Here is a 26,963-nt window from a genome sequence, read left to right on the forward strand (position 1 = left end):
ATAATGAAATATCTTGGGAATGGGACCCAAATCTAAACACAGAATGCATTTATGTTTTATATACACCTTTTACACACAGCCTGCAGGTCATTTTATACGATATTTTTAATTTTGTGGCTCAAACAAAGTTTGGTACATACGTGAAATTAATTCATATTTCATATAAACCTTATACACACAGTCTGAAGGATGTTTTATACTATATTTTTAATAATTTGGTGCCTTAAACAAAGTTTGTGTACATTTAACCATCAAAAAGCAAAGGTTTCACTATCTGTCATGCTAAAAATATTCTGTATTTTGGAATATTTGGATATGGGAGACTCGACCTGTAATACCAATAAGCATTTTTTATTTGAAATATAGGGCCAAATGTAATAGGGTGAGAGTTTAGAAAATGTGAGAGTTTAGCAGTAAACTCTCACATTGGTTAAGTTTTATCTTCAAAATGGGAAAACATCTGGATGAGATTTTAAGTCGTGAGTGTTTTTTAAATCTAAGAAAACATGCAAGTTCGCTCTGTTACTTTGTTTTTGGACTCTATTACATTAGCAAAGTTTAAAAAGTGTCAAACTCTCACTTTTCTAAACTCTCACCCTATTACATTTGGCCCATAGTTTTAAATAAAATAATTGCTTTTACGGCTAATGCTCACATGCCGGAGTCTGCCTACACTGTCTAGTAGCAGGGAACTCTGAAAGGTGAACACATTGCTTGGTTACTCTATCACATATAGAACATTTGTAGGAGGGAATGGGTGCCGCTGCCTGATTTGGTGTAACCGCACCAGGCTTTACATGGCTCAGTGACGCACGCTACCTGTTGCACAGCACAGCTATATTTGCTATTGTGAATTAATCATATAGCCAAGCTAAACTTTTTTTTTCTCTCTCTCTCTCTCCTGCAATATTGCTGGACCAGTATTCAATGTATGGTCTATTATTGATTTATTCCACTGTAAATAGCTTCTAGAATCCGAAATTAAATGTTTCACTCTTTGGAATAGGATATTTGCGCCAGTGTGAAGAAGTCTGCTTTTGACATTCTAGGATAATATGATGGCTAATGTGGATCAGTCAGGAGTAGGCTGCTCAGAGATTACCTAGCCAGGAAATGATGGTCATAAAGCTGTATAAACTGTCATTTTCTCATCTGCAGCTTGTTAAATCCCGGCTAATTACATCCTTGTTCTGCTGTTTTTAGTGTTTTTTACGTTTTTGCCGATTCCATACTGTGACGACCTGCGCAAATATTCTGGGCATGTTGTGTGATATTTTCTTAAATCGCGTTCCTGATTCCTGCACAATTCAGTTAAAAATGGCATTGTGCAGATGTTACCTGTTCTCTCCTCAATGTATGGCCTATGGGAAGTGCATGAAAATGTGGCAAAATCATCATGAACCACCAACAAGCTGGCAAATAAGAGAGCATTACAGTGTAGAAGGTTATTAATGGCTATAAGCCAGGTATTGGAGGCAGTTAAATGTTGTGAAACAGTTGATTTTTGCAACTTTAATAAATAATGGTAAAATTATTGCCAGCAAGTGTATTTCGACAAATAAGTGCCTAGAGAGGTTTGGGCTACATAAAGTGTGATAAAGAGCCAGATGTACTAAGCCTTGTAGAGGGATAAAGTGGATGTAGATAAAGTACCAGCCAATTGGCTCCTAACTGTAATTTCTTCTTAATGGTCCATAGGGCTCCACAGGGAGACCTGGGGGGGGGTGTAGGTGGTGGTTGAGGACCAGGCACCATGCAGTTAAAGTTTTCAGCTCCCAGATGCATCGGTCCCTCCCCCTATACCCTGCCCCCGCGCCAGTGCCCGGCCGAAGTTGGGCCACCACTGTCCATTGGGCTTCTTAGGCAGCCCAGATAGCTTTATTTTATTTTTCGTAGTTTTCCGCTGAGCGAGTAGCAGCAGACTGTCCACAGGACGTCTGTGTCTCCCGCTCCATCACCACTCGCGCTGAGGCTGGGGATTTCGGCAGGTATCCCGAGGACCTTTATAACCAGCCCCTCGGACGGACCCAGACTGCATCTCGGAAACAAGGGGACAGGTAAGGTGAGTCACTGCTTGCGATGACCTGTGGATTGGCAGACTTACCTCTGGTCTCAGGGGACGGACCGGAGGTGCTGAGAGTGAACACATGCTTTGTCCACAGTGATCCACTAGACCACCAGGGTACATATGGAGCAGGAATCCAGTGTCTCGGTAGTTAATAATCAGCATGGTAAGGTCAGCTTTCCCCATTAAAGCGGCCCCTCCCCTCAGCTCAGGGTGTCATTACTCTGAGGTCTCGCTTCCCTGCGCTGCTCTCCTCCGACCACGCCCCCCCAGAGGTCTCCGGTGGCCATTTTCTCAGGTTCGGCCACAGCGATCTCAGGGAAATGCTGGGTCCGGTCCCCCTACATACCTCACCCTGGAGTCCAGTTATGTAGCGCTATAGCTTACCAGATGTTGAGTGTCTGACCACAGAATCTGTGTAGTTGATTGTAGTGCCATTCTGCAGTTCTATTGTATTTCTGCATTGTCTGTGACTTATGCTAGCGCTGCCTGTCTGTATATTTCTCCACAAGAACCCCACTGGGCTTCCTTTTCCTTCAGGTACTGGCTACTATTGTGGACCGACAAGAAACACAAATAATATCCTACACAGGACAAAAATGTAATTCAATTTATTGACCAGCAATTTAGTACATTCTCTAATAATTAGTTACTAAATTTTGTTTTTAGCTGGAGGTACTCCCTGGAATCGAATATCAAGTGCTCAGAAAAAACCTTCCAATGTGCAGCAAGTGATTCCTTTGTGGGGCACTCTTTTATAATAAATTAATTGATATCATTGATATCAGGAAATATACATAATTACAGTATAACTTTTAATCGGTTCCCTCTTTAACCACTTGCCTGGCACAGTCGTATCAGATACGACCATACCAGACTGGGCTTTAACTGACATGGTCGTATCTGATACGACCAGTCAGAGATGCCCACTGGGCGGCTGCAGGAAGCTAATCTTCCTGCGGCCGCCTACATCAGAAGGACCTTCTGGTCCCACTGCAACAGCAGCTGCCCCGCCAGTTTGTCCCGATCACTGCTGGCCACAGTGATCGAACATCCGGCGGCACCCCCCCTCCCGTGCGGCTCCAGACTCCAGTGTATCCCGATCACTGTGGCCAGCAGTGATCGGGCAGCCTGCGTGACATTTCCCCTGGCAGCCGGTGCCACTTTATCTGCTCCCGGCGTGGCTGGGTCCCCTTCCCCCGGCGCTTCAGTTTCCCCGAGCTGGGACACCTTCTTCCGGCGCTGCACTGAGTCCCCGAGCGGCTCTCCTCCTTGCGCGGCTGGGTCCCCTTCCGGCGCTGTAGTAATGTCCCCGGGCCCGCTCACCGTCTTCTTCTGGCGCTGAAGGGAATCCCCGCTCCAGCCCACCCTCCTCCTCCAGGCGCGGCGTCGGCAGCAGCGGCTGCTGAAGTTTACTTACCTCCTCTTCCCGTCGGCAGCTGCTGGGTGACCGTCGGCAGCTGCCGCTCTGTGTCCATCTCCTCCGGGCCCGGCTGCTGCTGATGTCTGCCCGCCTTCTCTTTCTGGCCCGGCGGTGGCTGCCGCTTTGAGTCCAGCGACCTCCTCCTTCTCCTCTTGGCACAGCTGTCAGTGACTGGGTGAGTGCTCCATGTCTCCCCCTCGGAACAGTGGTAGTGAGTGAGTGTGATTGTGTATATATGTAATATGTATAGTATATATGTATAGTATGTGTGTGTGTGTGTATATATGTATGTCTGTGTGTGTGTATATATGTATGTGTGTGTGTATATATATATATATATATATATATTACATGTGTATATACTGTATATTATATATGTGTGTGTATATGTACATTTACTGTATGTGTGTGTGTGTATATATATATATATATATATATATATATATATATATATTATGTATGTATGTATGTATGTATAGTTTGTGTGTGCAGCCCCCAACCAATGTCAAGGAAACCTCGGCGGCTACGGTCTCAAACAATCGATTGTTTATATTGATTGTTGAGCCATCGGCCATCGATGGTACAGCTGTCAATGGCTATCTCTACAGTATACCATAAAAATGTTTATTTTTATGATATATGGTGTTTAAAAAAAAAAAATGCGTTGGAATAGTTTTAAAAAGATGTTCTTGACCTAATTCAATTATAAAAAAAAAACGACAATTTCGGAGCGGTTTTTGGGGAAAAAAAAATTCGTCAGTTAAGTGTTTAAAGAGATTGAGGATTATTTTGACTCTGAGTATGAAAATATGACAGTCACCCATCAATAAACACCCATAAATACCATTTAGTTGATATCAGAAAATAAACAGAATTAAAAGATAACTTTTAATCGGATCCTTCTTTACAATAAATTGGGAATTATTGTGACTCTGATTATGAAAATATGATAGTCACCCATCAATAAGCAACATAAATATCATATCTATCAATAAGCAAACATCTCAGGGAAACGCTGGGTCCGGTCCCCCTACATACCTCACCCTGGAGTCCAGTTATGTAGCGCTATAGCTTACCAGATGTTGAGTGTCTGGCACTACAATCAACTACACAGATTCTGTGGTCATTCTGCAGTTCTATTGTATTTCTGCATTGTATGTGGCTTATGCTAGTGCTGCCTGTCTGTATATTTCTCCACAAGAGCCCCACTGGGCTTTCTTTTCTCAGGTGCTGGCTACTATTGTGAACCGCCTAGCGGTCCCGGTTGCAATCCCCCCTATGGGGTTGCCACAACAGGTTCAGACTATACAGGTAGCTCCATGGGTAGACTTATTTTCTAGCTCAGTACAGAGTCTGGTGGCTACCTCTACAGCCTTTCAAACTATGTTGCAAGGTGAGAAGCCCCTACCCAGTAAAATGTCTAAGCATCCCGTGTTATCCTCACAGTCCACGCAACTCTCAGATTCTGTGGTGTGAATCTGAGGAGGCAGAAGATGATGATCTCTCTAACACTGACTCCCCTCCAGGGGGGATGAAGAGAGTCCGTCAAAAATTAATATTCCTGCTTGGTGCTAGCTGTTAGATCCATCTTACTAATAGAAGATGACATACCAGACACTAAATCAAAGCACCCACTGTTTAAACAACAAAGTGGCATCAGCAGAATTCCCTCTATCGGATCAGCTAGCTGAACACGTGGCAGCAGCCTGGCAGACGCCTGGCATGTCCCAAAAATGTCTGACCACCTGTTATCCATTTCCTGCGGCTCATTGTTCAAAATGGGAGACTCCGCCTGTGGTGGATTCCCATGTTACGTGACTAATTAGGAGTGCTACCTTGCCTATCCCTACAGTATCCTCTCTGAAGGACCCTACGGCTAGACAGGTTAAATCTTGCCTTAAATCAATGTACTCTTTCAGGGGCTGTTGCTCGTCCGACCATGGCTATTGCATGGGTGGCTAAAGCAATAGAGAGCTGGGCTGACACACTTGAAGACTCTTTTCCCTCAGACGCATCTACGGATCAGATGTCTTTCATAACTCGCATATACGTGATGCAGCTTCCTAAACTGGAGAAGCGACATTGTATGTCAGTCTCCTAACTTCTAGAGTCTCAGCCACGGCAGTGTCTGCCCACCATACCCTGTGGCTACGTTCATGGAAGGCCGATTCGGATTTTAAGAAGGGCTTAGAAGTATTTCCTTACAACGGGGAAATCTTGTTTGGCCCAGACCTTGACTAGATTGTAACCACATTGGCGGCATCAAAAACTGCATTTCTACCTTCAGTGTCTGCTACTACAAAGCCTCTGTCTACATCTTTTAGGTCCTTTCATCCTCAAGGAAAGCCTAAAGGTCAGTCCTTTACTAGGCAGTCTGCTTCCACTAGGGCCGCCAAGCTCAGGACCAAGCAGGCCTGTACCATCCGACGCCCTGCTTCAAAATCCGAGGACAAGCCCTCAGCCTGATGGGACGGGCCTCTCCCTGGGGGACCTCAGAGTAGGAGGCCGACTTCTTCAGTTTGCCCAGTGCTGGCGTCAAACCATCACGGATGCCTGGGTAAGAGAAGTGGTCTCTAACTGGTATGCCCTCTCATTTCTAAGACTGCCATCCCACCAATTTTTCTGCACAGGCCCTCTTTCAGATCCAAACAAAATTCAGAAAGCCATACAGTCCTTGCTGCAAGCAGGGGTAATTGTGCCAGTCCCACTATCTCAGCGAGGGATCGGTTATTCTACTCTTTCTGGTGAAGTAGCCGAATGGGTCTCATCGGCCTATCCTCAACCTCAAGTCCCTGAAAAAATTCCTCAGGGTACCCAGTTTCAGCATGGAAACCCCTACGCTCCATCATCCTAGCTATGGAGCCTGGGGACTTTATGGTATCTCTGGATATTCAGGATGCTTACCTACATGTACCTATAGCGCCCTCTCATCAGCTAGATCTATGGTTTGCTATACTACAGCAACACTTCCAATTTCAGGCTCTGCCCTTTGGACTATCCACAGCTCCATGGGTATTTACTAAAATTATGGCTATCATGGCAGCCCACCTGCATGGTCAGGGTGTCCGACTGTTACCATATCTGGATGACCTCCTGCTCTTAGCAGGATCCCTAGAGGTGCTTCAACGCCATCTGCAGCTAACCATCACTTTCCTTCAAAAGCACCGATGGTTAATAAACTGGAAAAAGTCCTCCCTGGATCCCTCACAAAGAATGGTTCATCTGGGAACCCTGCTGGATCAGAGAATCTTTATTTCTGACATCAGACAAGATCTCCACACTTCAAATACGAGTGCGCAGATTCCTCCACAGTCGCCAATTGTCAGTCCACTCGGCAATGCAGTAACCACCTTTGACATGGTGGAGTATGCTCTTTTCCACTCCAGGCGTCTGCAAAGGCTAATACTCTCCAGGTGGAACAGGTTGCCCCATCAGATCAGGGCTCAGACGATTGTGCTCTCTCCAGAGGTTCGTCTGTCCCTATCTTGGTGGCTACGGACATCTCATCTAACCAAGGGTTGCTCCTTTTGGATCCCGGACTGAGTACTCATAACGGATGCCAGTCGCTGGGGCGCAGTGACCGGTCAACACTCCTTCCAGGGCCGTTGGACATCGGTTGAATCAACCCTGCCGATCAACATATTGGAACTTCGAGCTGTCTACAGGGCCCTCATACTGGCCCAGGGCATACTTCAAGGAAAACCTGTACAGGTACTGTCTGACAATGCCACAACAGTGGCTTACATCAACCATCAAGTAGGCATTTGATGTCAGGCAGGAATGGCAGAAGTGTCACGCGTACTGACATGGGCCGCGGGTCACCTTCTGGCCATCTCTGCGATGTTAATTCCGGGTGTTCTCATTTGGGAAGCAGACTTCGTCAGCCGTCTTGATGTGCATACCGGGAAATGGTCTTTTTACCCAGAGGTTTTTCAACTCCTAGTGAACAGATGGGGCTACCGGAGGTGGACCTCATGGCCTCCCGGCACAATCACAAACTGCCAGTGTACAGATCCAGAACAAGGGATGCCGAGGCAACCTTCATAGACGCATTGTCGGTGAAGTGGACCTTCCAGTTTGCGTACCTATTCCCTCTAGTCTCCCTTCTACCTCGACTTCTTCCGGAGTTCAAACAAGAAGGAGGGACTGTCCTGCTGGTGGCTCCAGCTTGACCCAGACGTCATGGGTACTCCGATCTTCGGAGTCTCTCCATCGACACTCTGTTCCTGCTGCCTCAAGGTCAAGACCTATTGTCTCGGGGTCCTTGCATTTGCCCAGACCTGGGTAGTCTGTCTTTGACGGTGTGTCTCTTGAGACATCCCTCCAGCGGTCCAGACTATTCTCTAGCTCTGTGGTCCAGACTATGCTCAGAGCTCGTAAGCCAGCCTCTGCTTGGGTCTACCACAGAGTTGTGGCATACATATTTCCAATGGTGTCGTACCAGAAGCGAAGTCACCTGTGTTCAACCATGGCTATCTCTAAAACCTGAACTGTTGGGTAGCCTTGAGGATCGTGTTTGGGAACCTCTGGTGTAGTGTATAATCACATTGACATGTCTTTATTGGATTTTACTGGAATGAATGAGAAAAATACAGCATAACACTGATGCTCTTGCTAATAGTGTGTGTGTGTGTGTAAGTTGCACTTCTATATAGATGACTGGACTCTTTCAAGTGTGATCACTGACTTTGTTTTGAATGCATAGTGGATCAAGACACAATGCAGAAAAGATTGGGTTTTATTTTAATGCTTTGCACTTGCTTTCTTTATTGAATAGGCCGTTGGGCAGGTCACAGAAATGTTTTTATACTGATAGGTTGATAAACTACTACTGCTAATGCATATGCCGATATGGAGCTTTGAGTGACAGTTACCTCTGCTGTTCATGTTCACTTCCATGTGGCAGGGTAATTATCCGTTTTTTTTTGTTTTGTTTTTTTGTTTTTTTAAATCTGTTTACCCGATAATAGGCCCCAAACATGCTGTAAAAGTGTTCCTTCATATATATATTTTTTTTAAACTGATCTGTTGCTCCCTCTCTGTTTTGTTTGTTTACAAGATGTGTACAAACCTTGACACATAGTCAGTCAGATGGAATTAATGCATTTTTTGTGGTATATGTCAATATTCTCATTGTCCCACACACAAGGGTCTTCTCCAGTCTACATACCTGGCTAACAGATGTGAACTGTGATTTGTAACAGATAATTGAGGCCCTAAACCTCACTATTCTAGAAAGAAACACCATTTTCTTCTGCTGAAATAGTTTAGCTCTTACAGTAGATATTAAGTATTATAGATGTACGTTATGTATGAGACCCTGCTTTTCGGTAATTTTAGGACTACACTGGCTTGTAAAGTATATTCTTTCATTAGTCATGTTGATAACCTTCTGGGGAGAATGATAAAGCACATACCACAGATAATTCTCCCAAGCATGTCCAATTCTAGATATAGATTATAAACAGATTATTTTCACTTTGTTTCTCTTAGTGTTCAGTTAGGCATACTGACATAACCTATTCTGCATTGAGAACACTTTATATTTCCATGTATTCATACATCTGACGTGGTAGACAGTTGCCCAGAGACTGTTACAGAACAGTGCCACCTAGTTGGCAAATTGTTAAAAAAAAGATCTTGCCAAAAACTGTTCTGACAAAGCAACTTCAAGTGGTTTATTAGTCAATTGGTGGTGTTACTAACTGATAATTTATGGTGCAAATAAAAAAAAATTTAAAACGTTTGACTTGACTATTAGCGCTCCCTATTGCTACCATGAAGTGTTGAAAAGCTGCTGCCAAAAACAGAAGACTGTGCCAGTACTTCAAAAGCTAAAATATAAAATGAAAATTTGGCTGCGCTAATACAACACCACTGTCCATTCTTACAGAATTTAAATAAAAGTTAATTTATTTCAAATAAGCATGATGTGCATGTCTAAATATATATGCGCAATACACATCAGAACAATCACAAAATAATTTAAAGACTTTTTTTTTATAAATATGAAAAATAAAAAATGAATACACAATATAACTTGGAAAATTAAAATATAAAAAGGGAATAAATACTGATAAAACTTTAGAATATAATCATAGGCTTTTTTAGAAAAGCTTGTATATGTAAAGATGCATTAAAGGCTTATCAATGATCCGTTTTAGTTGAAAAACCAATGCAACTGTACTGTTTGTGCATTTGCACATATATTATTCGTAATTCAACATAGTCACTAGATATTGAAATCCAAGATGTTTAGTCAATGGTTATATAACTCATTGATATGCGATGGCTGGTAGGATTTTTGTTTATGCCAGCATAATGAAAAAATATATTTATGTATACGAAAAAAGGGGGCGCTCACCCACTTCGTAAAAGCAGTGTGGCATTAGCGGTGTCCCTCCTTTCAGTTGGATTCCAGGCAAAAAGGCTGCAGACAAGTTCGTTTGAAAATGGAACTGTATATTAGTTGTTCCTTTGTAGGTACGCTGGTTAAACAGTCTGCCCGGCTGTCTCGTCCCAGATCGCCGTGATCTCACCGTGGGACCTCTGATGGTGTAGTATAGGAATAGACAGCCAGTCAGGTTTCAGAAGTGTGAATGGTTTGGTCGGCTCTCCTGGAGTCCTGCAACTCGGCAACATACACAGCTTGTACGATGGGGAGCCGGTCCGTTCTCAGAGCCCTGAACAGGTTCAGCCTCGTGTTCTAGTCAGTTCACTCTGAAAGTTTGTGAATTTGCTCAATGCGTTTCCATGTGTTCCCACACCTTCATCATAATGCTATTTTTTGCTCCTGATATTGGGGAGTTTGTTACTTCACAAACACACATCTATGGTATTGGCTGGATTTCTTCCATTTCCAGTCACAGGTTACCGATTCTTCTGATGAAACTGGCAGTCCAAAAGACAGAGAAACACGTGAAGGCATCAGTCCTGTTACTATACTGGGCACAGTGATCGCGGTGAGCGACAAAATTTGTGGGTCCCAGGGACCCACCACTTTAAAAAGATGGGGTCCTACCTGACCATTTCTGGGTCCCATCATAATTTCTACTTTAGAGCTCCCCATATGCCTCAGACCTCCCCACATGCCCCTAAAATGCAGATCTGATACCCCCAACAGCATCAGATATCCCCACAATCCCCTTAAATGCATGTTTTAATGCCTCCATGCTCTTTCAGGTAATATGACTTGTCTGTTCACAAAACCCATAGTGAATAAGTAGGCTTACCATATCATCCCTTTAAACTGGGACACTCATGGATTACACAGGTTCTGTGGCTCATTGAAATCTAGGCATGAAGTCAGCCAGTCACAGAACCTTTGTAATTAATTCACGTGTCCCATTTTAAAGTGATATTATGGTTAGCCACTTTAGGTAATAGGCATATTTATCAAAGGATAAATGCCCGGTCTTTACACATTATTTCGCACATTAATGCCCTTTACACATTATGCCACAGCAAAGCCCAGCCTTTACACATTATGCCATGCAGTAATACCCCTTACAAAACATTACATTAATGCCCTATAGTCCCCCTGTGCATTGCCCCCAGCAGCAGTTTCCCCTGTGCATTGCCCCCAGCAGCAGTTCCCCCTGTGCATTGCCCCCGTATGCCTTCAACCACCTATGCAGTCCAATGAAGGTATCTGCCCCAATAGGTGTGAGTGACCTGGGCATTAGGCCCAGTCCACTAAAGGGCAAATAGGTGGGCCCTCTAGTGACCTGGGCCTAATGCCCAAGTCACACACCTATTTGGGGGGCATATACCTTCAATTGGGCCTAATGCCCCCTATGTTGCCCGGGCCTTGTGCCCACCTATAGACCCACAGGCCTATTGCCTGAATTTATCCCACGGGCCTAGTGCCCGACAACCCTGGTGGTCTAGGAAGGAGTAAAATTCCGGTGGCCCAAGGCCGCCTACCGGTACGGTGGAAGAGGCTGCAGGGGGGAGCTTTGTTAGCTCTTTTTGCTTTCCTCCCCCGCAGTCCTCTTCCTCAGCTTCAGTCTTCTGCCGCTGGCCCATCCTGGCCAGCGGCACTGCCTCTTATTGATCACGCCGTCTTCTGGCCTCTTGCGCGGCCGCCGGAACTGTTGCCGCGCTGCTCTTCTCTTCGGGAGGTTTTCACTCCTCCCCTCCGCCGACGGACTGAACGTTCCCGCTCTGCGCCGTCTTTTCAAGACGCCGCGAGTGGGCGGGGCTATGATGCGGTGAGCCGTGATTGACTCGTCGCGTCTGCCTCCTATTGGCTGCTGGACTGCAAGCCAAAATCTCGCGGCCAGTGCCAAACAACCGCCGCTACTTGGCTTCCGGGCAGCGAGCCCCGTTCAGACACTTGATCCCAGCACGGCTTTCCACAGCAGCAGCCAATGAGTCTATCTGACTCTCATTGGCTGCTCTAACAGACAGAGTTATGTCTGTCTCTGCAGGGGGACGCGCTGTGCTGCAGCCAGCTGTCAGGGATTGGCCACAGCACAGCGCATCCCCGGGGACCCGGCTACTTTATAAAAGTGAGTCCCCAGTGCCCGATATCTGGTACAATACGCGCTATAGCGCGTATTTGCAAACACTGGGACAGAGGTACCCTGTCTTAAACCCTCTCTACTTGTAAAAGAGAACCTTTTCTGTGTCCACGGCATCCTGCGGGTTCCCCCTGCACGGTCAGCCGTTACCGGGATTGTCCAGCCGATGCTGACAAAGTTTGTCATCTTACCAGCACACGCGGCAGATGACACATAGCCACGTACAGGAGGCTTTCAATCAGATCACCGCTAAACAGAAGCGTGAATAAACACCAAGGAATCTTTTGCAACCCCCCTCCTCCTCCACAACCTGAGGAACGGAATATCCTGGTGGAGGTCGAGAGAACAACTAAGACCTCAACATACTTGTGGATCCTTCAGAGATCATTAAGCAATGAGATCAACTCATATATGGAGAGCCCACATCTCTCCTAAGGGACAGCTGCTGTGGGATCCTCCAACATATGTAGTTGGATAACATAAGCGCCTAGCACTGTGCACTTTTGTACACAGTTTTGAACCACTTTTTTTTACAATGTACCTTGGCCTCAGAAAGATATTTAATAAGCCGTGGGGGGAGATAATGTGCCAACCAATCAGCTCCTAATGTCGTCTTTCAAACACTGCCTGTAAAATGACAGCTACGAGTTGATTAGTTGGTACCTTAGCTTTCTCTACCATATCTCTCTCCAAGGCTCAGTACATCTCCCCCTTTAATGTCATGTGTAGAAAGAAAGCATCCAAGACTCCACATACCTGGAAATCCTGCTCCCACCAATATTGCTTGAGTCTGTGTTAGACCATACCAATTGTGGTTTTCTTGGTTATCTTCCTTCATTTCCACCAAAGAAAGGAATATGATGCATGGATGAATAACCAGTATAATGTCTGGTATATCATCTGCCAAGACTGTAAAGTTTGGGTACACACTAAACGACGTGTGTACCCAGCGATGCGACCGGCAACCCCATCTGCTGACGGGTGACATATCGGGTGGCCAGTACACACTAGATGATCCGGTGCTTGACCGCCCGATATGTCAGCCCCTGCCGCATCACGCAGCATGGGTTCATCAGACGCACCGTCAAGTTGGCCTGGAAGTAGGACCAACCTGACGACCCCATGGGAGCGCACACCGAACAACGTAGTGGGTACACACTAGACTATTTTAAGGATTTGTCGTTCCGATCTGTTGGAAACGGACAAATCACTCAAAATCTTCTAGTGTGTACCCAGCTTGAATTCTGGTCTCCTTGAACCCTTGAATATATTTTTGTTCATCATTTTTGGTCTTTTTAAATCATTATTTCCAGTTTTTACCATAAACCTTTTATTTATTTTTATCTTGTTGATCTGCTGTTTATGAACACAGCCATAGTGCTCTTAGAAGCAAGCATTTAACTATTCGGTTAATTATCTATTTATAGTCTTCTAATTACACTTGACTAGTCTTCTTAGGGATATAGTCCATACATAATGCTTTTGTAATCAAATTCTTATTACAAGCTCTCCAGACATGGTCATTTTTTAATAATTTTCTTGCCTTCTACAGGCTTAGTAAGAGTACTAAAAACCCTCCCGAAAAATACTAAAAAAAAAAACCCTATAACTAACTAATTGGGACTTACCTAGAACGGGTGTCTTAAGTTTAATTGGGGGCAGATTCTGACTCGTACTCAAAACTATAGTGTTCCTCCAACAATGAAGCAGAACTAACCCATTTCCAGCTATTCCTGCTTGGGCAATGACTCGTCCTTACGGCCACCACCCCATACCACAGGCTTTTTATAATCTTTAGAAACTTGCATCCTGTGTCTACTACCACTAGTAGTAAAGTACGCCCCCGAGGAGCCACTCCTTGTCCTAAAAGGCAATCTGACTAAAAGCAACACTAGGACCACTAAGTATTCTTCCTTCTGCAGTTAATGTGAAAATATTTGTGAGGCTGGACTTACCACACTGAGGGTAGGACCTTGTACGAAGAAGAGTGATAGGAGGGGGAGAAGGATAGTGCTGTAAATGTTAAAGTGAGGAGAGTAATATAATGTAAACAAATGAGAGCGTTCTTATTACTGATGTGAGAAAATGGAGGCTCTAATGGGGTAGAATCATTATTACATTCCATTAACCGTAATAAATGTATTATGTGCTCGTCTCCTATTTTTCTGCAGTAATCAGGTAGCACTATTTCATTCACCAAGCTGCATCTGTTTATGGGTTTCCGAATTCTGATATGTGGGGCAAGTTTTCTTATGAAACCCTGAATACATTCTAAGCTTCAGCCAGTATTACAAGTTTAGAGAATCTGTTTGAAAATTATTGTAAAACCAGTTTCAGAAAGTTTTTTTAATAGAATATGCCTAATACTGAATTGAATGCAAATAGTCTTTATTTGCTCCCTCATTCAGGTCCAATACACGTTTATTGGTGCCCTAGGCAAAGCTTCAGCCTTTTCACCGCATCCCCCTTCACTATTTCCCAGCCAATCAGACACTTCACTTTTGTAAAGTTCTGGCTGGTTAGTGAGGCTGCAGTTCAGATGCATGTTCTGATGTCTGATGCAGAATGCTGTCCAGGATCCATTGATGCCCAGGGGCTTACGCAGGATTGTGAAATGCGGAGGAGCTCCAAATGTTAGATTTCTAAAAATAATTAAAAAAAAAAATAGGCTAAGTACTTTTTAATTTAATTTTTTTTGTGAGTCACTTGACTAAGTAATACGAACAATATGAAAAATGCCTGTATACCAGCACAATACATAGTGATGATTCTAAATCAGAAAAAAAAAAATTAACTCTCCGCCAGCCTTTCCATCACAAGTCCCTCTGCCCACCAGCTTTGATCACAGGCCCCTCTCTGCCCGATAGCGTTTTGCTTACATGCTGCTACTGCAGCATGTGAGGACTGAGACACGGCAGGATCACCCGGCTGATCTGTCATCACTATAACCATTGGTCCGGCAACTTCCATTAACTTTACAGGTACCGCCTGGCGCCAAGTTCTTGCTGTGCAACACAGCGGGAAGTGGAGGAGGTTTGAGTGCTTTTCGGGTACTCTTGGTTTAATCCTAGTCATGATAGGTGCACACCTGCACTAGCCTGTACGTGGTGCAAATGAAACAGCGTAACACCGTTATGTTTACGCTACTGTCCATCTCGGCATAGCCTGTTGATGCATTCACACTCCCTTTCTGAGAATGCCCAGTCTTAAAAGTAGATGTTCTTGAAATGCACATGGCTCTTCATCATCCCATACTTGTTTACACTTGGCTATGAAGCATATGTGTACTGCAAAACTCATAAGATATACTCTGCAGATAAGTATATGTCCAGGCTCAAAGTTTTAAGGAAAATATTAACGACATTGGATATAACGGGTCGCTTATGTAATTGTGTAGTTTCAGGTTTAGGGGGGTAACAGAGGGCACTAGCATCTGGGTAACCTACTTCTACAGTCTTTCAGTCAGAGCTTGCAAATTGTGTAATATTCTTAACTTATATTAATAAGCAGCTCATGTTCTATGAGTGATGTTATCTTTCAGTGCTTTCTGCTCTGAAATCAATCATTCCTCTAACTCAGCGGTTCACAACTGGGTGGCGTGGCGTACTTGCAGAGGTGCCACAGATTGGTGGTCCAGGATTAAATCTAATTATTTATGATCCATCTGATAGGCAAAACTAGTGCTGGTGACCGCCAATCATAAAATATGTGGACAAGCACAGCCTTGTCCCCCATCACATAACTTAACCGAAGGATGACAAGTACATACACTTTACTTACTTTAATAACTTTTACTGAAATTCTCAATAAGAAAGTTTTGGCCTAGGTGTACTGTGAAAAAAATGCTAATACTGTAGGGTGCCGTGATTAAAAAAAAGTTTGGAAACCACTGTCCTAACTAAATGTGGCTTTTCTTCCTCTGAATAATCCTCCACAGCAAGAACAGCATAATCCAGTGGTTTCCATACTGCTGAATGCAGTATGGCCCCCGTCGTCGTGATGTTGCTCCCGACATCAGCAAGTGTATATGCACTTGCCGATTCCGGGACCCCTGCCGGGTCCCTTCACACGACAGGTCAGCTGGGTACACATCGTTCAATGTGTACCCAGCTTTAGATTTAAGTTACTGCTACACTCAGCCACATTACAGGGTTATGCACATGTGTGACTGTTACCTGGATTGCTGGCTTACACATGTGCAGTGGTTCTGGAGGCCTGGACTTTGAATTTCAGTTCCAACTGCTGGGTAAATGTTTAAAAAAAAATTATGAAACAGAAATATCTAATGTGAAAAAATGCCTTATTTTGGTTAAAAAAACCAAACAAACATGTTTGCATTCATTATCTATTGATGCACAGAGAAAAAAAGGGATTCCCTCCAGCACACTGCAGCAATATCAACAAAAATACTTGAATCCTATATGATAACAGAAATTCAGAGGTATTAGTTACATACATTTGCAAATATATGAATAAGCGCCAGGCCAGCGTCAAGGCTCCTCTATACTGGCGTCCCTAACATTAAAGAGGTTCACGTCTGAGGCGCAAGGTACCCCAAAAAATTCCAGGCATGGACCATCCCCAGGACATCACACGAAAGGGGTAAGAAGGTGATTGTGAAGTGTAAAGTATAGATGTGTAAAGATAATCAATAAGTGTTAATAAAATAAGGAAGAATTAAAATGACATAAATAATAAACAAACTGGTGATAAAAAAAGTATCTATTTGAAGTAAGTGGTGATGCCCTGAAAAAGGCCCAGCCAGAACAGATCCGGGGGCTCCACACCCAAACACTCACCCCAAAGTAATTATTGCTACCTAATAGCACCCACTATGGGTCATATATATTAATGTACTGTATAATAACAGCACATGTATAAGCCGAGAGCAGACTCACCTAGGAGGTACCCCAGAAACCTCCACATGGCACTATATGGACCAGCACATCCTCCCAATGCTGGCTCCCTTCATGCCTCTCAAAACTGCAAACAAAAAGTATGGTGGTCGCTCACATCAGCTTATTGATATAGCACATATAGTTCGTAAAGGGCGGGGTTTACACTGAACCGCAGAGGAAAAAAAGGGGTTCCCTCCAGCACACTGCAGCGATATCAACAAAAATACTTGAATCCTACATGATAACAGAAATTCAGAGGTATTAGTTACATACATTTGCAAATATATGAATAAGCGCCAGGCCAGCGTCAAGGCTCCTCTATACTGGCGTCCCTAACATTAAAGAGGTTCACGTCTGAGGCGCAAGGTACCCCAAAAAATTCCAGGCATGGACCATCCCCAGGACATCACACGAAAGGGGTAAGAAGGTGATTGTGAAGTGTAAAGTATAGATGTGTAAAGATAATCAATAAGTGTTAATAAAATAAGGAAGAATTAAAATGACATAAATAATAAACAAACTGGTGATAAAAAAAGTATCTATTTGAAGTAAGTGGTGATGCCCTGAAAAAGGCCCAGCCAGAACAGATCCGGGGGCTCCACACCCAAACACTCACCCCAAAGTAATTATTGCTACCTAATAGCACCCACTATGGGTCATATATATTAATGTACTGTATAATAACAGCACATGTATAAGCCGAGAGCAGACTCACCTAGGAGGTACCCCAGAAACCTCCACATGGCACTATATGGACCAGCACATCCTCCCAATGCTGGCTCCCTTCATGCCTCTCAAAACTGCAAACAAAAAGTATGGTGGTCGCTCACATCAGCTTATTGATATAGCACATATAGTTCGTAAAGGGCGGGGTTTACACTGAACCGCAGAGAAAAAAAGGGGTTCCCTCCAGCACACTGCAGCGATATCAACAAAAATACTTGAATCCTACATGATAATAGAAATTCAGAGGTATTAGTTATATACATATGCAAATATATGAATAAGCGCCAGGCCAGCGTCAAGGCTCCTCTATACTAGCGTCCCTAACATTAAGGTATATAACTAATACCTCCTGAATTTCTATTATCATTTAGGATTCTAGTATTTTTGTTGATATTGCTGCAGTGTGCTGGAGGGAATCCCTTTTTTCCCTCTGTGGTTCAGTGTAAACCCCGCCCTTTACAAGCACCTGTGCTATATCATTAAGCTGATGTGAGCGACCACCATACTTTTTGTTTGCATTATCTATCGATGTCCTACTTTGGTGATGTCATAGAAGGATTACGGTGGTGTGTGCATCGCTATGATCCTTGTTAACTAGGCTTTTTTGATGGAGAAACCTGGCAAATTGCCAGCTGTGACACTGATACATAGGGAGCTGCCATATTTCTGGAAAAACAACCATTTTCACTGTGTTTACAGCATATACTAGACCGGTGTTGGCTAACCTTGACACTCCAGCTGTTATGGAACTACATAACCCAGCATGCACTGCTACAGTTTTGCTATTAGGGCATGCTAAAACTGTGGCAGGGCATGCTGGGATATATAGTTCCACAACAGCTGGAGTGTCGAGGTTAGCCAACACTGCACTAGACTATTGTTGGGCAATGTGGTGTTAATGCTAACATAACATGGCTGTATATTGAAACTCATTGGTAATGACTACTGCATTTCAGTTTGTTTGTTTTTTTGTAAATGTGTTCTGCTACTTTTTTTTAGTGTGTGTATGTGTAATATATATATATTATTGTATATATTCTCAGACACTGATTATTTTATTAATGAATGTCTGCATTCCTTAGACAAAAAATTCAAAAAAAGTGTTGCCACAAAAAAAGTACATACATTCTGCGGGAATCTGATTTTAATGGAGTATTGCTGACCGTATTCTGTACACAGTATTAGGCAAGTTGTCTAGGAAGATCACATACATTGTACTTAAAGCATTAGTTTTTATGTCTTCAGGTTCTCCTGTACAGCGGCCAGCTCGATGTTATAGTGGCAGCTCCTCTTACTGAGAGATTCCTTCAAACTGTACCTTGGTCAAGGCTAGAGGAGTACAAGAAGGCAGAGAGGGCAGTCTGGAAGGTCAGGCCGACAGATACAGAAGTGGCGGGTTACGTTCGTGTGGCCGGAGAATTTGCTCAGGTAAGATGTGGAGAGTTTTGACTCGTAAATGAGGGCTGGGGATTTTGTGGCCCCATAAGTGGGGTAGTATGCCATAGTTATGGCAATCCTTTCCTATTTACACTTAGTGATTCTGCACTTTTTTATTGTACATTCTGTATACCTAACGAGAAGTGGCGCTGTTGAAAGGTTCTTATACAAACAACAAGAGTAGATACAGAGAAGTGTATACAGCACATGCTGCTGTGCCGGTAATGGGCATGTTGAATATTGTAATATTACATTCTCGTTTGCTGGTGTTTACATAGAGTTCTTTTGTACGTGTGGATATGAATATAGTTATAAGCTCCACTGTCGCAGATACTGAATATTTTCTATTTAGGGATCCGTAATATGTAGGCATTATGTGAATAATTATAATTTATATGGCGCCACAAGTGTTCCGCAGTGCCTTACAAAGTATACAAACAAATAAGTGACCAGTGACATACAATACAATACAATACAGAACAAGGACATGGATAATATACATTGCTACATTAGCAACCATAACACCCACATAAGCAGCAGAGCTTAAGCAACCAAGTGTTGGTTCCCTAGTGGGAGTAAGAAGTAGATGAAAGTAAAGTAAGGAGAAGCACAAGAGAGTAGAGGGCCCTGCTCGTAAGAGCTTACATTCCAAAAGGGAAGGGCAGACAAACGGCTGTAACACAGAACATATAGCAGCAAGTTAGGTTGAGAGCTGGAAGGCTTTAATGAAGTAGTGGGTCTTGAGAGCCTGCTTGAATGATTGTAGAGAGGTGGAGAGTCTGATCAAGATTTGAATGAACGCAGCACCAGCAATTGCACGTAATCCCAACGCAATGCCGATGTTCACAAAATTGAGTGATTATTTGTAACTACGCATAAGCAAAATATTCAGAAAACCAGAGTGTATGCACAAAGGTGCTATTGCAATCGGGATGAACGGTATCAGAAATGGAGCTGTAAAGAGATGGGCATGCCTGGGCGGTGGCCTGAAGTAAATGCAAAAGAAAGTCAGTGTGTGTGTGTGTGTCACATGCAAAGCCACAGCGCCCATGTTCAGGTGGAGAAACTGCTCTTGCCATATTGTTGGGACAAGCGTTAAATCATCGGCGGTGCTACAGAGGGCAGAGGCGCTGAGAGTGGGCATGTCAATACTGTACTTACTCATTTAGATGCAGGCTACTACACCAGGGGGAGGCGGAAACTAGCATTTACATATTATTGCTGCCATGACTCTAACAACCGGTGCAAGAGCGGATACAGCAGAATTAGTGATAACTTTTGTCAAAATTTTGTCCAAGTACTTTTTATTAGTTAGGAATTGAGTATCTGATATTGGCCATATTGAATAAATGACCATTATACAGTACTCCGCTTTGGGAACTGATGATTGTGGGACTGGATGTGGAAAAGAACATTTCTTTCTGCTACTAAAGAAGACTAGTACTACTGGTAAGATGGACATTACCCTTCATCAATTATAGTACATTGCTTGTATAAAGGTTAATTATAACTAGGTTTACTATTTGAACCACCTAGCTGAGCTTATGTAGCTTAGTCGTTGGTATGTAGAGGACGCCACAGAGTTTCACAGACCATAAGAATATTTATATTGAGAATATAAAATTTGACAATTTTTATGTCAAGCTCTTACATGGAGAGGAGATACTATATACTAGGTTTTCCAAGAAAAATAAGTGTAGGTACAGATGTGTCCTTATACACTATTGCCGTAGTCGCATAATACAGCCCTTCTCAGCACGCCAGGTCCCGAGTGACTCAGCTTGCGCAGTGTCTTTTTTGCTCCAATGTGTGTCTTAGTCGCAACAAAACCGCTTCATGAGACTGCACTGATTAATATATGTGACACTTGTGTGTATATGTATGTAAGTGACTAACTGGTCTATGTACGAAACCCTTTGAGAGAGATAAAGTGGACGGAGGTAAAGTACCAACCAATCAGCTCCTGTCATTTTTCAAACTCAGCCTAGGGCAAGATGATAAATGGAGCCCCCCTCACTATGTGCGTGCGGCGAAAAAGTGGGCATGGCTGCATGCAACAAGGAGCGTGGCCACTGAAACATGGGATAACGTGTCAACAGGACGCACCACTGTTTCCATTACATATTCACTGCAATTACCCCAGTAGTAGTGCCCCTTATGCAATGCCCCCAGTAGTATTGCCCCTCATGGAATGCCCACTGTAGTAGTGGCCTCTATGTAGTGTCCCTTATGCAGAGCCCCTTACTCTTAAAACAGACACACATTATACTTGCCCGAATCCCCGCTCCTGAGCCCGCCACTCTCCACTCCTCTGGTCCCGCTTAGCACTATGGGAGAGACGTCATGATGTTTCTCCCTTCACCCATTGTGGAAGCCGGAAGGCGGAGCTCATGAGTGAGGTCCGGCTCCTGCCCTGGGTGCAGCAGCCAATGAGAGTCTGTCTGTCTGACTCTTATTGGCTGCTAAAACAAACGCCGCCGGGTAGTACACACACTTTCAGTCACTGCAGGCAGCTTTGCAATTGCGATCCTTGCAATAATGCAAATGCAGTAGGAGGTGTATGACACCCCCTGCTGCATTTGCTATCCCAGCACTGCGACGGAGGCAGAGGCATTCAAGGGCTTGTGCGCGTCTTAGCAGGACCCATTATGCATACTCGCAGAATGGGTACTGTGCACGCGCATATCCCAATAATCATGAATCTGCGTTCAGCACTGCACTGCTGAATCAGGCCCGTATTGATAAATGCTACTTCAAAGCAGATTGGTTGCTATGTGCAACTTCTCCACTAGTCCACTTCTCCATGCTTTTCACTGCCTGATGCATAAACCCGTATATGTTTGCAGATTCCCAATTGGCGTTGTGTACAGCCATTTAATCTGCACTGTTCTAAGGTTATACCCCTTTCACACACAAACCCAGGCTTTAATGCAGCTCGGACCCAGGACACTGAGCCGGGGTTTTCTGTACTTTCTGTGAAGGGTGACAACCTGGTCTATTCCCGGGGTTGTCACACTGGACTAGGGTCTTCCGTCAGGCAGTGGACGCTTGGAAATGTCCTCTCCAAGCACCACTGAACCTTTTAGGTATGACCCGGGTCATCGCAACCCTAGTTATGCCATTCACACTACAGGTCATCGGACCCAGGAATGTCCCTGCTCCTGAGCTGGATCGCAGACCTGTGACTCTGACCCGGGTCGGCCCGTTTCACGCATAATCTAGATTTGAGTCGGTGTGCGTGCACTGGCAAAACCCCCGGGTATTTTAAGCTCTGTGTGAAAGGGGTATTATTTGCTTCATATACAGACAAAGTTGTAAATTATTCTGAACTTTTATTTTGAAAAAACATTTTTTTATTCAGTAAATAGTATTGTAAAGGGTACACACCTAACAGATATAACTGCAGATGATGGTTATTCATACTCACTGAACAGCTGTCATCTTGCCCCTCCCCCCAGCCGTACACACAGCACAATGCCCCGATAGATCTGCAGATATATCTGCCATCAGCTGTGCAGCACAGCCAATGCAATATATCCATGAACAACGACGTTCACAGACCTATCGCTGGTACAAACTGGCTGACGCACTCAAGATATATAGGGCGTTTAATAGATCGGCCAGTACATCTGCCAGTGTGTACCCAGTTTAAGACCTGATATTTGCTTTTGGTGAACGGTCGCAAGAGTGGTTGAAGGTGCTTACACACTGCATTTTTGGTCCGATATGGCCTGGTCCTATCGGCTGAATATTAAACCATACATTAGATGTGATCCTTCGATGAGACCAGTTTTCAGCTGTCAAAACATGATCGAAGGTGCGTGTACACCCTTCTGATAACGAACGAACAGCTCAATGCCTAACAGATTAGATTCATTTGTGCTCAGATATTCTCACAGGTCAATTATCTGACCGTTTATGGTAAAGTAGGATAATTGGTCTGTTTGTCTGATGGTAATTATGATCTGACAGTGTATGATCAGTATTGGGTAACCGTAGAGACACAAAGCAATTTCTTTTTAAAGGCATTTATATTCTCTTCAAACCCATTCTCGCCCCTTTGTCCTTTTCTGGCAGATACTTATCAGCAAAAATGTTTGGCTCCCAATCTATTATAACTGCTTTCAGAGGGATTTACACTCCAGGGCCAAACAGCAACTAATTTGTATAACGCTACAGGTGACTAACAGGTCACACTCTGTGCAGACGGGTGGGAAAGATATGCACAGTTTAGGACTACTCTGCGGGGGCGGCAACATTCAAGGAGAATTTTTGTAAATTAAACAAGAGCTCATCCTCAGAGCCGAAGAGCACCCAATGTACCAAATACACTACACCACTTCTTTGGGGTGTTTTTTTTTTCTCTTGAACTTTTAGTTACTCTGTACTATTCAGAGCACTATAAATGAAAGAAAAGCAGCATATCTTGTCATGTCTGTGCGGCATGTCATGAGGTTTTGTCTCTCAGCCATTGCTCCATCTCCTTAATAGATTGAGGGGTCTATTTACTAAGCAGTGTTAGGAGACAGAATGAAAAGTGATAAGGTGCCAGCCAATCAGCTCCCAACTGTCATTTTTCAAACACAGCCTGTGAGATGGCAGTTAGGAGCTGATTGGCTGACACCTTATCACTTTTCACTCTGTCTCCTAACACGGCTTAGTAAATAGACCCTAAGCAGTTAATGTCCAGGGTGATGTCAATGCAGGACAGTTGTCACTAAAGAGGATTTGTATAGTATACAGGGGCTGAATAGACCCAGATCACAGAGAAGTGTGGATACAGATGATATACAGCCTGGTCCATCTGCCTGTGTCTCCTCTTGTTGAACCTGAATGGTAATCCTGTATTTCACCATATATTATAACTCACCCTTTTTCATCCCCCATCTCTCCCACTTCTGCTTCTTGCCTTGAGATCGCATTACACTGGCTCACCACCATGTGTCAACCGTTTGTCCCCTTCCCTTTTGATTGTAAGCTCTAATGAGCAGGGCCCTTTTTCTTCCTGCTAGACTGTGCACCTCTCTGCCCCCTGACTCCACTCATTCTTTGTCTTTGCACCTCTTTTAGTGGCTCTAAACCTGTTGGCTGCACCCACACTAATGGGCACAGGTTTGAGCTTGATTTGAATGTGCCTCTTGCACCCCAATACCAATCCAGGTTAGAATACTAGTAGCAGTGAGTCATTAGAGATTGTGGAAGATCCAAGGTCATTTTAACTTTGATATAATGAATGTCCTTCTACTTGAACAAAACTGTGTGCATAGACAATATCTCAGTCTCATTATTAAAGATTGGTCTCAAATGGTACATTTGAGACCAATCTTTAATAATGAGATCTTTAATAACCCTGTGTACAGAAGACACTTTGTATTTCCTTTGATCTTCAAAGATGCAATCCTGGAAAGAGGCTTTAAAGTGTAACCAGTCTTTCTGCTGGGACCATTAATCTGCTAGAAATGGAAGCGCTTAAGGATCCTATGGACAGGAAAATAGAAGCTGCTTTGGGAAACATCACATTTCCTCTGTGCCAGTACTTGAAGTGCCCTGTAGACTATAGCCAAAGTCCCGCCAAACTTAATGATGTGCAACAGAAAGTTGTAAGTCATCACTGGATGCAATTACCTGCTCATCTAGAAATATGACTTTAGCAGTAGTCACCAGGAGAACCTTATGACTGCATCTGTGTGTGGTGGACAAACAAATTGAAGAATTTCTTATCTCTTACCCAGACTTCTGTTCTTGTAGGGTTTTTTTTTCCTTTTGGAGAAGAACTGGATAAAATTATTCAGAAAGTCACCAGAGGTCTCTGTATAATACCTAGGACATTAACTAGGTATTTTCCTTCTTCTTCCTCTCTTTAGCACTCAAGAGAAGGACAGGATTGCCTACCAGGGAATATTGTGCAGAGGTGTAAATGCTCACCTTTCTAGGTTTACAACATCCTTAACATAGGATAGAAAATAAAGTTAGAGACTGTACCCAGGTTTTGTATACTTATCAAAACCTGAGTCCCATCCTCTCTAGTGGAATTTTAAGCATTATGGAACGGATTACAGACTTTGTTGGAAGATTAAGTTTTACTGTTCCTTTGCCACAGAGAGTCACTGACCTCTATTGAAAGCTATTCCTGATAGAAAATCGTTAAGAGGATTGTGACCTGTTCTCGAACTTCTTATAAAACACAAACCTCTCAGTTTCTTTTTAAGAATTGGACAGTGGTTGTTTTTAAAAACCTTCTAAGGCGGTACAATAAAAAGGGCTATGATGGTGGAGGTTTCAACAGTCCTACTGAGCAGCAGAAAATATGATACTCTGTCTGCATTGCATGTGGTATTCAAAGGCAACCATAATGCAGATTTCCTGGTCGCTATTCAGTCCATCTAGAAGAGAACACATTCCGTGAAGAGGTTTTTCAACTATTAGTACAAAACTACAGACTCTCTCAAACAGACCTGATGGCAACACGATCAACTTCAAAGTACAGTAATTCCCAAATATTCTCATCACAGGGGCATCTGAGCAAAGGGATTAGTTGCTCTGTCAATGTCAAACACAGGAAATCTGGGTCCATGAGTAGAATGAGTGACTGATGAGAAGTGATAGAGGTACTTCATAAATTCAGGAAAAAATTATTCCTCTTCCTACTGCAGGATTCTTCGGTGTAAGCCTATACTAGTTGATCTTCTACCATTCCACATGTATTCCTGATTTTCTTCAGTTTGGATAAGACAGTGGCTCTCACTGTCGCCTTAGTTGTCTACACATAGGGGCATATTTATCACAATCCGCATCTCAGATGTGGGTAAGATGTGATAAACTCCGCCAAATTTGCAATGTGGTCATCATGTCATCTGATGGCTGTGCTCCTGCTCTGTGACCCCACGTCATCTGATGGCTGTGCTACTGCTCTGTGACCCCACGTCATCTGATGGCTGTGCTCCTGCTCTGTGTCCCCACGTCATCTGATCGGCTCTGTAAACTGAGATGCCAGCCTGGGCTTCAAAGCATCTCAGTTCACTTTACACATAAGAGTACCGGGTCACTGAGTCACTCACCGGTCCCTGGGTACAAATAAGTATTATTATTGCGGGGTTTTCTTTTTTTTTTATTCTAACCCTTCTTTTTTTTTTTTGTGACTGGGGTCTATCAAACAAACATGGACTACTCCGAGCTCTGCTTACTCTCTCTCAGCTTTGCCTGCCTGCTGACAAAGTACTGGTCCGAGGGAATCCTGCATAGCAAATGAGATCTGCTTACTACAGAAAAATTCAATATTGAGGGCTTGGAAGAGTTTTTTTTTTTTTGTGTTTAAACGAAAGCTACTCCAATTGCCCATTAGTACATTCCTGTGATACTATAAAATATTGTGAAAAGGGTGTGTAAACCCAGTTTTCACATTTATTTAATAAAAATATTGATAAATATGCCCCTTAGTCTATTTTCTGGACACAAAACTGGCAGTAAAGAGTATTAGACACCATATCAAGCCTTTTATGCCAAATCGGGATATGTGATCCTGGATGCTATAACATCTGATTTCTTTGCGCTTATGCAAGATGTCTCCCTGAAGTGTCTTATCTTTACGGTGGTGTTTCTTTCTGGTAGACATTAAGACTACCCATTGAGTGGGATTGTTAAATCCCCCATGGTGTAAGGAGCCTTTTATATGGATTTATACGGATAAAGTACTGTTGTGAACTAATCCTAATTTTTTTACTCAAAGTAGTTTCCACTTTTCTTATAAATCAAGAAATTGTATTCCTGTGTCTCTGCCCATACCCAATTAATGATGAGAAAGAACGGTTACATACAGAGAATCAGATTGAAAAGGAGATGAAATTAGAGAATTACTACCATTTAATTAATATTTTGAAAATACTCCATGG

At 43.5% G+C, this 26,963-nt stretch overlaps 1 protein-coding gene across 1 annotated transcript in view; it reads left to right on the plus strand.

The window, feature by feature from the left end:
- The window catches only part of CPVL (carboxypeptidase vitellogenic like), a 174,502-nt gene that overhangs the window by 107,826 nt on the left and 39,713 nt on the right, over nt 1-26,963 (plus strand). The window contains exon 12 of the mRNA XM_088445417.1: nt 18,883-19,065. Within this exon, the coding sequence (XP_088301543.1) occupies nt 18,883-19,065 (183 nt within the window). The remainder of the gene's footprint in view (nt 1-18,882; nt 19,066-26,963) is intronic.

The sequence above is a fragment of the Taudactylus pleione genome, unplaced genomic scaffold (assembly GCF_031769625.1).
Source record: "Taudactylus pleione unplaced genomic scaffold, aTauple2 ptg000380l, whole genome shotgun sequence".
In the NCBI taxonomy this organism is placed as follows: Eukaryota; Metazoa; Chordata; class Amphibia; order Anura; family Myobatrachidae; genus Taudactylus; species Taudactylus pleione.